The 12,286-nt window shown below is 35.0% G+C and overlaps 1 protein-coding gene across 1 annotated transcript in view; it reads left to right on the forward strand.

Annotated features, from left to right (window-relative positions):
* Positions 1–868: 868 nt before the first annotated feature.
* The window catches only part of LUZP2 (leucine zipper protein 2), a gene marked incomplete at both ends in the record, with an annotated part of 70,920 nt that continues 59,502 nt past the window's right edge, over positions 869–12,286 (forward strand). The window contains 4 exons of the mRNA XM_010016372.1: positions 869–986; positions 1,982–2,052; positions 3,894–3,975; positions 11,156–11,218. Of these exons, the coding sequence (XP_010014674.1) occupies positions 869–986; positions 1,982–2,052; positions 3,894–3,975; positions 11,156–11,218 (334 nt within the window). The remainder of the gene's footprint in view (positions 987–1,981; positions 2,053–3,893; positions 3,976–11,155; positions 11,219–12,286) is intronic.

Raw genomic sequence — 12,286 nt, forward strand, 5'->3', positions numbered from 1 at the left:
ACCTGTCTATTGTTAAAAAAGGACTCATACTAGATAACATTTCATTTGCTTTACTGAGTTTCCTTGGTAAAGTGTGTATTCAAAATTCATTAAAGGAGTTCTAAGATTCCTGTTTAACTTCAAGGTCTTGATTCTGATAACAAAATAATACTGATGCATTGCAGAGTTGAGGTTCTTGTTTCCCCCTTATTAAGCCAGAGGTACAGCAAGGAGGAAAAAATAAAAATTGAGTTGTAGAAAGAACAGATTTTTCAATTCATTGGGGATGTCATAAAAAAATGTAAAATGTATAGTTGCATTCCAAGTAAAAATTACCATTTTGAAAAGAATAGAGTGTTTTGACTTACTCATTAATTAATAATTAGGTTTGAGTCTTTATGGCATATTTGTAAGTTCTAGTTTATACTGTAAGGAGGTTTAAGTGAGGAGAAATCGTTAAAGTAGTAAATTTTACAAAGTTAAAATAAATGAGACATCCTTCCCTTAAATTACTGAGTGTCACAAACCTTCATACTTCCCAAGTGTTGCTTGGTTTCTTGCATGGAATATCTTTTCAAACAAGAAAAATTTTATGCTATGTATCATCACTTTTGTTGAATGCATCCTTTCTGTCTCCTGTTCATCATGGACAATACACCACTGTTTCAGGCTGATAATTTTCAAACTCAAATGCAGCACATAAACACATGTAAAATATCTATTCATCTACTTCAGGAGAAATCAAGTTGTTATATGAACAGGGGGACATGCTCCAATTTGGAATCTCTAATGCGAGTTGGAATTAATTCAGTTTGGATAAACCAAGTCTCTTTTCAAATGCGTTGAGGAATGTTTTGAGAAGATCTCATGCTTTTGTTTTCTGTGTTAGACAGGGCTATGAAGAACTGGAAAGACAGCTGAAAGAAGTCTTTAAGGAAAGGAGCAATATCCTTCATCAACTGTCAAAGACATCTAAAGAACTTGAGGGAATTAAAGTAAACCTCCAGGTCAGGTTCTGTCTTGCTTTCTGTAGGATTACTTTCCTTAACTTTTTTGTATTGGTATCTTTTTATTAAAACAAATTTGGTGGTTTTGTTTTTGGTTTTAATATGTGAATAATTGTTGGTTTTGCTGCTATTGTACTTAACATAAACTGGATGTTTTTATGGAAAACATAATCCTAATGAATTGGGCTGTTTGTCCACTTAAAAATAATATGAAAATAGAGCACAGCAAAACAAAAAAGGAAGGGAAGGAAAAAAATAAGCTGTCTTAGTGGAGTTTTAAAGGACGGTGGTTTTCTGAAATGGCACTTTTATCTTCATGTTCATGTTAGCAAGATGGGAAAAATACTGAGTAGATTCCCTGTATCTGTTCACAGAAGAATACTGGTGCTGTGTATTATTACTGTGCTAAATTATGTTATATTGACTTATATTTCAGACTGTGGTTCTAATCAATGTGAATTCTTAAATCTTTTATTTCTCCCCCTCTTTTTTTTTTTCTTTTTGAGTGCTGTACCACTCTTTATTATTGTAAGTGTTTTCTTCGGTTTAGATAAATGTGCTTCTCCTTCTAACTAAGTTATTTTAGAGTTGGATTTTGTATGCAGCACAGTTGAAGGTAGTTGGCAAAATGCTACTGTAAGATATTTTAGACTCATTACTGGAGAGATCCAGATATAGGCAAAAAGCTGTAGTACTATCTTCTGTGTATACACACTTGCCTTTGTCATAAGATTTTAATGCTTTGTCATTTGTTTGTTTCTAAGTCTACTTCTTTTATTTGATTGGCTCTCATTTAATATTTGAAAAACAGCTGTGTAAAGTTAGCTGTGCTTGAGTTCGGGTAAAGAGAAAGTCAGGCAATTTCTGTGTTTCTCACAAGTGGCAATAACTGTGACTTGCTGGGAACATTTTATGAAAGAAGACCAAATGTATCATTTCACAGATTAATAATATTAAAGATCTCTTTGGTAATAGAGTTGTTTCCTTGCTATCAGTCATTGAAAAATGATGAAGTATCAGCCAAAAATGATGTGCAGAAACTTCTGGAACTGGGCCAAAAGCAAAGGTAAGACCCCTATCTCCATCCTTCTCTTTCCATTTCCAGACTGAAAACCGGCAGACTAGGAAATGCCATCTTTCCTTTTACTTTAATTTTTAAACTGTGTTCCATAGTCTGCTGATTATAACAGTAAAATGAAGGCAGGGAATGCTATTATGGGAAGTTATTTAAACAAATGATGTATTTGCTGATATTTGGCTAATGCTAGGAAAAGATATTAAAAGGCTGTAGTGGGATATCTGCTGAAGAAAGATTTTGAATTTATCGTGAAGAGTTAGTCATGAAATCACATAAGGATTTTTCACGTATTCCAGGCAAATCTATTAAATGATGAAAGCAAAACTTCAGCTAATGACTAATTTAAACTCGTGTTATATGGCTTGGGTGCAACTGAAGTTATACATCTCAGCATCATAGCTGCCCTTGCCACAGACTCCATCCTTCATACATGAATGTATTTTTGTAGTGGTTTGATTGCTGTGCAGCTCTGATGAAATAGATTAATCTATTAGAAGTACTAAGGGACTGTTTAGTAAACAGATCTTAGTTGCAGATAGGAAAATTGAGTCTGCCAGTTTTACAAACTGTAAGTATTCTTCCCAACCTCTTCCTTAAATCAGCCCTTAAAGTCTCTCCAGGACCACCTAAAAGTACATGTTGACTTTTGCTTCTAAGGGATTCAACTATTGAGTATACTGCACCATAGCAGTTGCCAGAGACAGACCCTGGATGGGTAAAAAATGCTGCTGAGCAGCACTCATCCTCCACAAAATAAAAGGCTTTTACAATACACTCCAAGGAAATGCTTAGGTGCTACTGCAGGTACATGACAGCTCTTCACAGTCTTACTGGATTTCACTTCCAGAGAGGTGTGGAAGTTCAGTGTAAAAATGTGGTATTAAAAATGTTCCAGGGAATCTCCCTCATAGAATTTTGTCAAGGAAGGGTCACAGTTTATTTGCCAGTTGCCTCAGGCTGTACTTTATCTGGAGTAAGTAAAGAACACTGAGCATAATGTTATGCTTAAACATATTGTATTTGAACCAAAATTCAAGATATATCCCAATATTAAATCTATGATCTTCTTTCTTTGGACAAATATGAGCTGTGTTTGGTCTGTGAGCATTACTTTGATTATTCTCTACAGTGACGGATGATACAGTAAAGTTTAGAGTGCTGGAATCTCAGCTTGTGGATACAGTTCTGCTGACTTCAAATTAGATTTTTTATTTTGGTTTGTTTTTTTTTTAATCCATTTTATGTGAATTCTTCAGTACTTACTAAGTGGCAAGTAAAACTTGGGTCACTTACTGTGGTGCCTCAAGTGTTGTTCTTTCTGTGTGCCGTCAGCACTTTGGAATGATCGCATCTGTATGATAAGAGAGCTCTATTGTACTGATGATGCATTGGTTTCATTCTGTTCCATCACTATTTCAGTTAAATCTGTTCTGTACTAGTGTTGCTAAGCATAATTTATTTAATTATTTTAAAGCATGTATAAACTAATTCTTAATGGTATGGTTCCATTTTAATATGTTTTCAGTAGACCACTTCCCTCACTTATTTGATGCCAAAACTTTTTGCTGGAAATGATACACTGGCAGATGTTTTGCACAGCAGGCAATTCAGTAGATGTAAAAAGTGGCCAATTTCCATCATAAATAATATGTGTCTTCTGTTGGCACTGTGGATCATGGGGTCATTATGATGTTATTAGCAAAAGTAATAGACATAGTACATCTGTCAGTTACTTTGAATAATGAAAGGTGTCTTTTTTTGAAATTAAAGAATTATTTCTTAATGGACACTTGAGATGAAGTTTGTGTTCTGTGTTTTCAACAAACTAGGGAAGAAATGAGATCTCTCCAGGAGGCCTTTCAAAAGCAGCTTAATGAGGCAGCTGAGAAAGCAGAAAAGCAGCAGGCTACCGTGAGTGATTCCCTGTCCCTCTTTCATTACTTTTGTTTGTTTCTTCTGTCTTTTTTTAATAATTTTGTCTTGAATTTGCCATTAGCTCAAGTAAGTTTGCATGTAAAAACTTGGATTTCATGTGTTAGTACTCTAAGCTTCAGAAAAAAAGGATCTCAAAAACGTTTGTATGGTTACAAGCACCAAGATCCCCATCAATTAATTTCAGTGGAATTTAGGTACATGCATATAATTCTGGAGATTCGGGCTTGGAGACTTGGGCCTAAGTACTTTCCCTGATGAGGTTATCTTTATAGACCCTCATCTCTCATCTGTACCAATGTACACTGCTGTACATCCATTGACTTTTTTGGAATCACTACTAATTTTGAGCAACAAAATAGTAGAGTGTCTGATTTTGACCATAGTAGATCTAATTAACACTATAGGAAGCTAATAAATCCCCTTCAGGTTTCATGCTTTAACGAAATTGTGTTTCTGGATAAATTGTACAATTGGCTGGATTTTTGAATGGCACTGTAATGTTGTGGGGCATAAATAGCCATGTCTTGCTATTGGGGGGGGTGGGGGGGGGGGGAAGTAGAATCATGGGGGGGTGGGGGGGGTGGGGAAGTAGAATCATGCTTTCTGTTTAATTCTTAGATGCAAAAAGGAAATTTTTCCTGTCTTGGTAAGTAGCATTTCTATAACATGAACACTGCTGAGCATAAGTTGACTAGAATATCTCCAGAGGCCCTTTCAAACCTCAAGTTTTATGTGATTCTTACTCTGGATTTGAAAACAACCTGCTAGAAGGATTTTTAGACCTGGTTTGAGTTTCGTATTAGATAATTACTGGTTTATTTAGTAAGATTTTACTGTCATCCAGGCTCATAAAGCAACAGTTTCTCCAAGTGAAGCTTTTGAAAATAATTACTAAATTTTGGAAATATTTACAAATGCATTCTTTTATATGAATGTGATTTGTATGTGGCTTTATGCCCTTGGTGAACACAATACGAGTGCGCATGTTTCACATGCTACTTTCTAATTAGAAATAAAGTAGATTTTGAACTGACATATTCCTTTCAATTAATGTGGGTTTTAGTGGAGTTTTGGTGCTTGCAATTTTGTCTAGAGAACAAAACCCCTCTTGAGGGGAGAAAAGTAGTAAACTGGATGATGTATTGAACTTGAAAAGGATAACATTTTTGGGGTCTTTCTGTTTTACGATGATTTTATACTGAGGCAAGATATATAGTGCTGAGATGAGAAAAAATGAGAACCCAGTTATCTCTGGCAAGTACTTAGAACATGCTGGTTGAAAGTTGCCTTTTGTTCAGGTGCATGGTCACTTTCTAACTAGCTTCATCAGCACAATGAATTCTAGTACTACAAATTAAATGTGGAAGACATATTTCATTATTTAGTCTGTGCTTTAGATTTTGATATTCAAGACTAATTCAACTGTGGGTTAAAAAATCTCAGATATAGTGAAAAGATTATTGGCTCTGTTCTTTGTGAGATTCGTATTTTTTAAACTTGAGCAGCACTACCTTGTGTAAATTCAGTTCACATCCTAGTGCTAGGGAAAACACAAATCAAAAGAAATCTACTGTTAACTGTAAGCAAAAATATTAGCTAATGCAGAAGCAAGGAAAAACCCATCCGAGTTTATAATATAATTTGTCTTGGAATGGTTATAAACCTGAATTCTTGTATTCTAAAACTCGCCAATAATAGAATAGGAAATTTGCCACTGATTTTAAGGAAAGCAGCACTGTGTCCTTGGTTTGTGACTATTTCTTTATGCCTCACGGTACAGTGTACATAATGAAGCTCACCAGTGCAGTAAGACAATATTCAAAAAGTGCTTCAGAATCCTCAGATGAAAGCTGCAATTGAACTGGAAATAAATATTATTCCTGTCACACAGGACAACTTTACACCTGGTTTCTCCATGTGTTTCATGTTTTTCTGAAAGCAATATGAATGTTATGAAGGAAGGTCTTAGGTAGTTTGAGGCAGGCCTAGCTAGAGAATGGGAGCTTGAATTTAATTCTAATTTAATGAATTGTGAGTCTTGTTTCTAATACATTTTATTCTGTGGGATTTGGTGAAGTAAATCTTGATTTCAATCACAGTAAATAAGGATAGAATTACATTTCTCAAAGCCAAATGAATAAAACACTAGAGGGGGGCATTGGAAATACATACTTCTTTGGTGCACTTGCCAAGGAGGCATAGTACAATGCTCACTGTATGCTAATTGGCTGTATATACTCAACAGGGAATACTTGCCTTAAGGTGTTCTTTATTAGGTACATCCCAAAGTGTAAGTAAGAATTTACAAGAATTAAGTCATATTACATGGAAAAATAACCTGAAAAGTATTCAAGGACTCTGACCAAACTAAAAAAAGAAAGAAGATACAACACCAATACATTACAGTTTGCATCTTGCAATGTTTGTCAAGACTCTTCACTGTTAGTTGTAGAAATGATTCATCAGAAATTGTTATCCATGTTATCATACATCCTTACCCATTTCCCCTCTCCTCCCTTTCAGACTAGAGAAGCCAAGAAGGGTAGGCAGCTGAGCAGTTGCTGTGCAGAGGATCTGCTGGAGTGTTTGTTGGTGGATACAGTCTCAGAAAGCAGCCAGTGGAGCTGTTGCCAGGGTAGTAGCAACATTCTGAGAGCAGAAGCAGGAACTCAGGCTTGAGAAAACGAGGTGTAAAGACATTCCTGTCCTTTACAGTACTAATCACTCTGAGGACTGACCTGGGGGCTCATAGCAGCAGTGAGCACTCCCTTTTGTGGATTCTTTTGTCTTCTGCATCAGTAGTACTAACAGATGAAGAACAAGAGCAGCAGTCTGTCTTGGGACAGGTCTTTTCTAGAAAATACGTGGCAGACTGCAGCTGCTTTATTTGGGATAATACAATGTGCAGAGGAATGCTAGTTATGATAAGGGTGGCTTAAATTTTAGAGTAGTCCTGTGTTGCAAAGTTCAGCATCTTCCAGAAACCCTTGGGTCTTGGCGGAGCTTCTCTACAGACCATGTCAGACTAAAACTATGGATTATTTGTATATCAAAAGTATTTCTTAGATACATAAAGCTGGTTAGTCAGAAGCACCAAACTGGGTTAAGTTATACAGTATGTGTTTAAAACATGTAAGACATCATTCCAAATAGCCTGTTGTCCTCTTTAACAGTTGATGAAGGTTGTCATGTATTTAATATCAAATGCCTAAGCAATTTATAATATGTGGTGAAAAAAAGTGTTAATAATGTCAGGCTGTATCTCTAAATGTAAAGTGGAACCACTGCTTGCAGAAACAGGATTAGGGACCATGGACTAATTTTCACTTTTCTTTTCAAAAAGACAGAGGGCAAATGACACATGTATCTTGTAAGTGGTTTCTTTTCCCTAGTGGATTTGAATAAATAGAATGAGAGATTCCATACCTCTGCGTTAGATTAACAGGCTTTTAGAGCTTTTAGTGAAGGGCTCTTCACTTGATTGTACTTAATGCTAACTGCTTGTATCTAATAGTTTTATTTTTTAGTGACACCTCGAGGTTTGTAAAGTTGTTTCCCACTATCTGTAATTAAGGTTCATAAAAAAAGCTGGGTAGCACTGGATGAGAGAGAAAATAAAGAATGAAACAGGGAAATACTCAAAAATAGTTTGGCTAAGTAGAGTAAGTTTAGTCTGCAATTACATTCTGTTACTGTTAGTATTTTATATCTTGTTTACAGTTTTAAAAAGGCATAGTGGTGGAATGAAAATACAATTATAGTAGCATCTGTCAAAATAAAAGAGAAAACGTCTGTGTAAATTCCCTTTTCCCAGTTGCTCTGTGTTCATTATGAAAAATTAGAATTGAGTAACATGTTAAGTAAGACTTGTAAAAATAAGTAATAAGCAATATGGTTATTTTGAAATTAATAGGAGTATTTCTTAGGAATAGAAGACTAACAGAATATGGGGAATTTAATTCTGACATATCCACCACCAAACAAGAATCTTAAGAGCCATCAGAAACTCATGTGAGCAGTATTTTTTATAAAAAAAGCAGATGTTCACTCACTTGTCTCTAACAAAAATGTGTTTAATCACAATATAATTTACATTTAATTAATTACATTCAAGAAATCCTAGTAGGTAACAATACATTTAGCTTTGCTTTTAAAAGTATTTAACAGTTCGTAGAACACTTTTTTGCCCAAGGAAATAATATTTCCTATGATTTAGGTAATAGCCTAACAAGTTCACTCTGGCTTTTGGGGTCAATTCTTATAATTTGAAAATGAGACCATGAAAACTATTATGGAGTATGGTAGGATTTCCAGGTATGGCCAAAATCGTTAGATGTTAATAAATGTATTCCAATCCTGTATTAATTGGTCGTGTCTTAGTCCTGAGCAAGATAGAAGTCTGGAGGTAAGCAAATACACATGCAGCTGAGCTTGAACTGTGTGGTAATTACGCTATATTGGTATTCCTCCATCCTTCATCTGTAGCTAACTATTGTCTGACTTTTAGAATTACATCCCTGCCATCTGCTAAAGTATTCTGTATTTTGATGGGGGAAAATTAAATTTGAACATTTCAAGGTCACAGACTGCTGTGAGTAAAGGTCACTGGATGGAAGCTGTTGCCTTTATTAAATGTAATGAGCTCTGAAACACACAAAGCTCTGAGTATCTTGGATGTTTGTCTCCGGGAGACAGAAGCAGCATCCTTGCTTAATATTGCAAAGTTCAGTCTTAGAACAATAGATTTTCATTACTTATTTTCATAATTACAGCTAGATAGAAATTAAAGGCAGCCAACACGTGAGAAGAGATGAATGTCAAATAAGAAGGAAGATTGGTGGGAAGGAGGAAGAGGTGTAGAAAGTTTCTTAGTTTCAATTTTTCAGTTTCTCTACCTTTTAATTTAGAGCTGGGTAATAAATGTCCATTTTTGTTTATTGTGCTGTCTGGATTTGGCGACTGAAAGTAGAAGTTTTACATTTCTTCTGGAAAATTATATTATGCCTTGTCCTTAGGACTACCTAAAAGCATTATGCAAATGGTCTGGTATAGACTGATCTTCCTTAAAGTATGAAATTATAGATGCACTCAATAGATGACAGGGTTATCTCTTTATTAGCTCCAGTAGCCAAGCCACATAAATCTCTTCTATGTGGCTCTCTGTAACTATTCTTTGTGACAAAGTGGTCCTTCAGTTGCTAGAGATTTACTAGAAGAGCTTTTAAAAGGCTGGGTTAATATGAAAATAAAAATTACTTCATAATTAATGTTGTTATTTTTTTAAAAAAAAGATGTCTCTTTTTTTTTCCTTCTTTCTGAAACAGTAATTCTGCACAGTTTAAGATGTCCATATCAGTGATACCAGATGTGTGTGTATGTTAATAGTAATTAACAAATAGTGCTGGTTTAACTAATGTAGATTGCTGGTCAAATTAACAGCCTTGTAATGTCTTAAATATCTCTCCCCTACAAAATCCAAGCTGATACTTACAACCTATGCACACAAATAATAATTTTGGTATGATATCTCTATTTCATATATATTAATCTTTAGAAGTGAAGTGCTTTCAAGGAATATTGATAGTCTTTTAAGAGTGAGGACTAAGAATGAGAACACTCTTTAACAGAGGTCAGTATATTAATTTTGTCAGTATTTAATGGTACCTGGAAAATCTTTCGAACAGCTGAAAAACCAAACCCCACCATATAAATAGTTTTTTATGATTCTCGCCATTAATCTTGATCTTATAGTTTGATTGTGACCTTTGTTTTTTGTTGTGCAAAAGCTTCATATTTATTATAAAGGTATACACAGACTAAATGTCAATAGTTGCGGATGTGATTGCTAGGCAAGTGCTGACTATATTAATGTTCTATTAAAACATCACCCTCAGTGTTTGCTGGATGTCCAGTTAGCACTTCCGCAACCAAACCACTTAGAATTTTGCAAGAGTTTGCAAAAGAAGTTCTATTTCTGCATGTCATTTGGCACTAGTCTCGTGGACCCCCACCTCTTTCCTCTCTTAAGTGATGCTAATGCTCTCCGAGTTCTCTTTTGATACAGATTAGAGTGATGTCATGTTTGATGATGGTTTTTAAATTGCTATGTTTGTCTACTTGAGTGTTGACATAATTCTAAGAACAGCTGTCATACTATGCAAATTCAGTGTCATTTTTCATCTGCATGACACCCAAAGCATTAATCTCTAGGTCAATGTCTCTCTGATCTAAATCTGTTTTGTTACAGAGGTTTTGTAACAGATCTAAATCTGTTTTGTTACAGAGGTTTTGTTTTTCTGAACAAGCCTGCTGCAATGTGAGAACAACTTTAGTTTCCTGTGAACGTAGATCCTTTGTATCAGTGGGGGAGAGAATGTGACATTGCGTACATAGGGATGAGTATTTCGCTAATTAAGGTATCCAAGAGCATCATCCTTCAGAGTGAAAAGAATGCCTTGTTTTAATCTTAGTTATTATAATTACATCCTCCATTCTCCTAGTAAATTCCATAATCCAGGAGGAAAGCTCAATTCTGAAAGAAACTTAGGCTGATTTGTAAAAATAATCTTTTAAACTGTATTTGATTAAACTTAAAATTAAGATTGGGATTTTTACTTTCCATGGCAAGTCATTGAACTACATGGGAAATAAAGACCAGATTTGAAAGCTTTCACATATAATACACTTTATTCCACAGTTGAGTCTGATCAGAATTAAGGGATTATTAATCTTATTAGGACCAGTACTATAGCATTCAGACCAAATAACTGTGTTAGAAACCTACTATGATAGATTTTGTGTTCTTAGAGGTTAAAACCGAAATTTAGATTGTAAAATAAGTTAATATTGTTGTAAAAATCCGTAGTTCTCTGAAGATCACTGCAGAAAATAACTGCTGTATCTAGTGTTGCAAAAGCCTACTTATGTACGCTGATTTTCTTCTCTTGATTATAAGTAAATAATGCTACATGTTTGTAGCAAATACCTAACTGTGGCCTATACCAGTGTGGTATATAAGCAGAAGTTTGGGGTTGGTTGTTGTTTTGTTCTTGGGTTTTTTTCAAAGCTGTGAATGGAGTAAAAAATGTATGAATGGTTAAACTGATGTTTAGGAACATTTCAACAACTCACACTCAGCATTTCTTTAAACTTGTAGATCAACTTTTTGAAGACTGAAATGGAAAGGAAAAGCAAAATGATCCGTGACCTCCAAAACGAGGTAAGAGGAACAAAGGAGTGTCATCTCCAGTCAGTTTACACTGAAAGAGATTATAGTGTGGCTTCGTGTTTAAAACACATATTGTTTGATAGAAAGGTAAAGCTCCAGTGAAACACTGTTTTTAAAAAAAAAAAGAATAAAAAATGGAAATGCCTGATAAAATTTACCCTGCCACACATTCCTAAGATGTTTTCCTAAGCTTTATATGTCAAGAATCCCAGACTGATCCCAAAATCCCCAAAAAAAACATAGACCATATTTTCTTTAATTCTTGTTAGTATTAAGCTAACTTATTTTGAAACTTGATATTGGAGTAGAAACTTAAAACATCTGAGCAGCATAATATTTTTTTTTTCCTAATTTTTTTCTCCACAAACAAATTGCCTGAATCGGGATATAGTTTCACTTTCCATTGATTGTTTTGCAAAGAACTTTGCTCTTGAAAATATTCAGGTGACCTCTTGTTCTCTTACCAATCAGGTTTCTTGTCTCTATCTGTTCTGTTCAATCCTTACAGTTTACTCACTTAAACTGTTCTGAGTTTGATGTGTGTGAATACTTGATGTCCCTAAAGCACTCGTTTAAATAGTGATCTCTGATGTCTGTGGTCGATGACTGTGTATATAGAAATTGACATCTCTTTTTAAGTTGCAAAAGAAATATAGTTAATTTTAATTGTTCACATTCTTTAAGCTGAGTTCACAGTTGTCTTCACCTACAGTCACAAGTGTGCTGCTTGCTTTTCCCACCTGTGATCACTGGATGCTTTGCACTTAAGCCTGTTAATTCTAATAAATCATATTGATAGAATCCTATTCACCAGCCATTAAAAAAAGAAAAAAATCCTATCTCTTACTCCACACAAAGATACATCACAAACAAATTCATGCCCGTGGCAAACCCAAGGAGTTACCATGTTCTGGTAGATGGTGCTCTGGTGTGACTCCTCCGGCCTGTTGAATTAAAAGAACATAAGAAATGCTCAACATCTGCAGTCACTGGGTTTGGAATGCTAGAAAAGACGTGTTCCTGTCTATTCCCTGTAGTGTATCCCTATGAACCTGTTGT

Source organism: Nestor notabilis, unplaced genomic scaffold (genome assembly GCF_000696875.1).
Source record: "Nestor notabilis isolate BGI_N333 unplaced genomic scaffold, ASM69687v1 scaffold6656, whole genome shotgun sequence".
Taxonomy (NCBI): Eukaryota; Metazoa; Chordata; class Aves; order Psittaciformes; family Psittacidae; genus Nestor; species Nestor notabilis.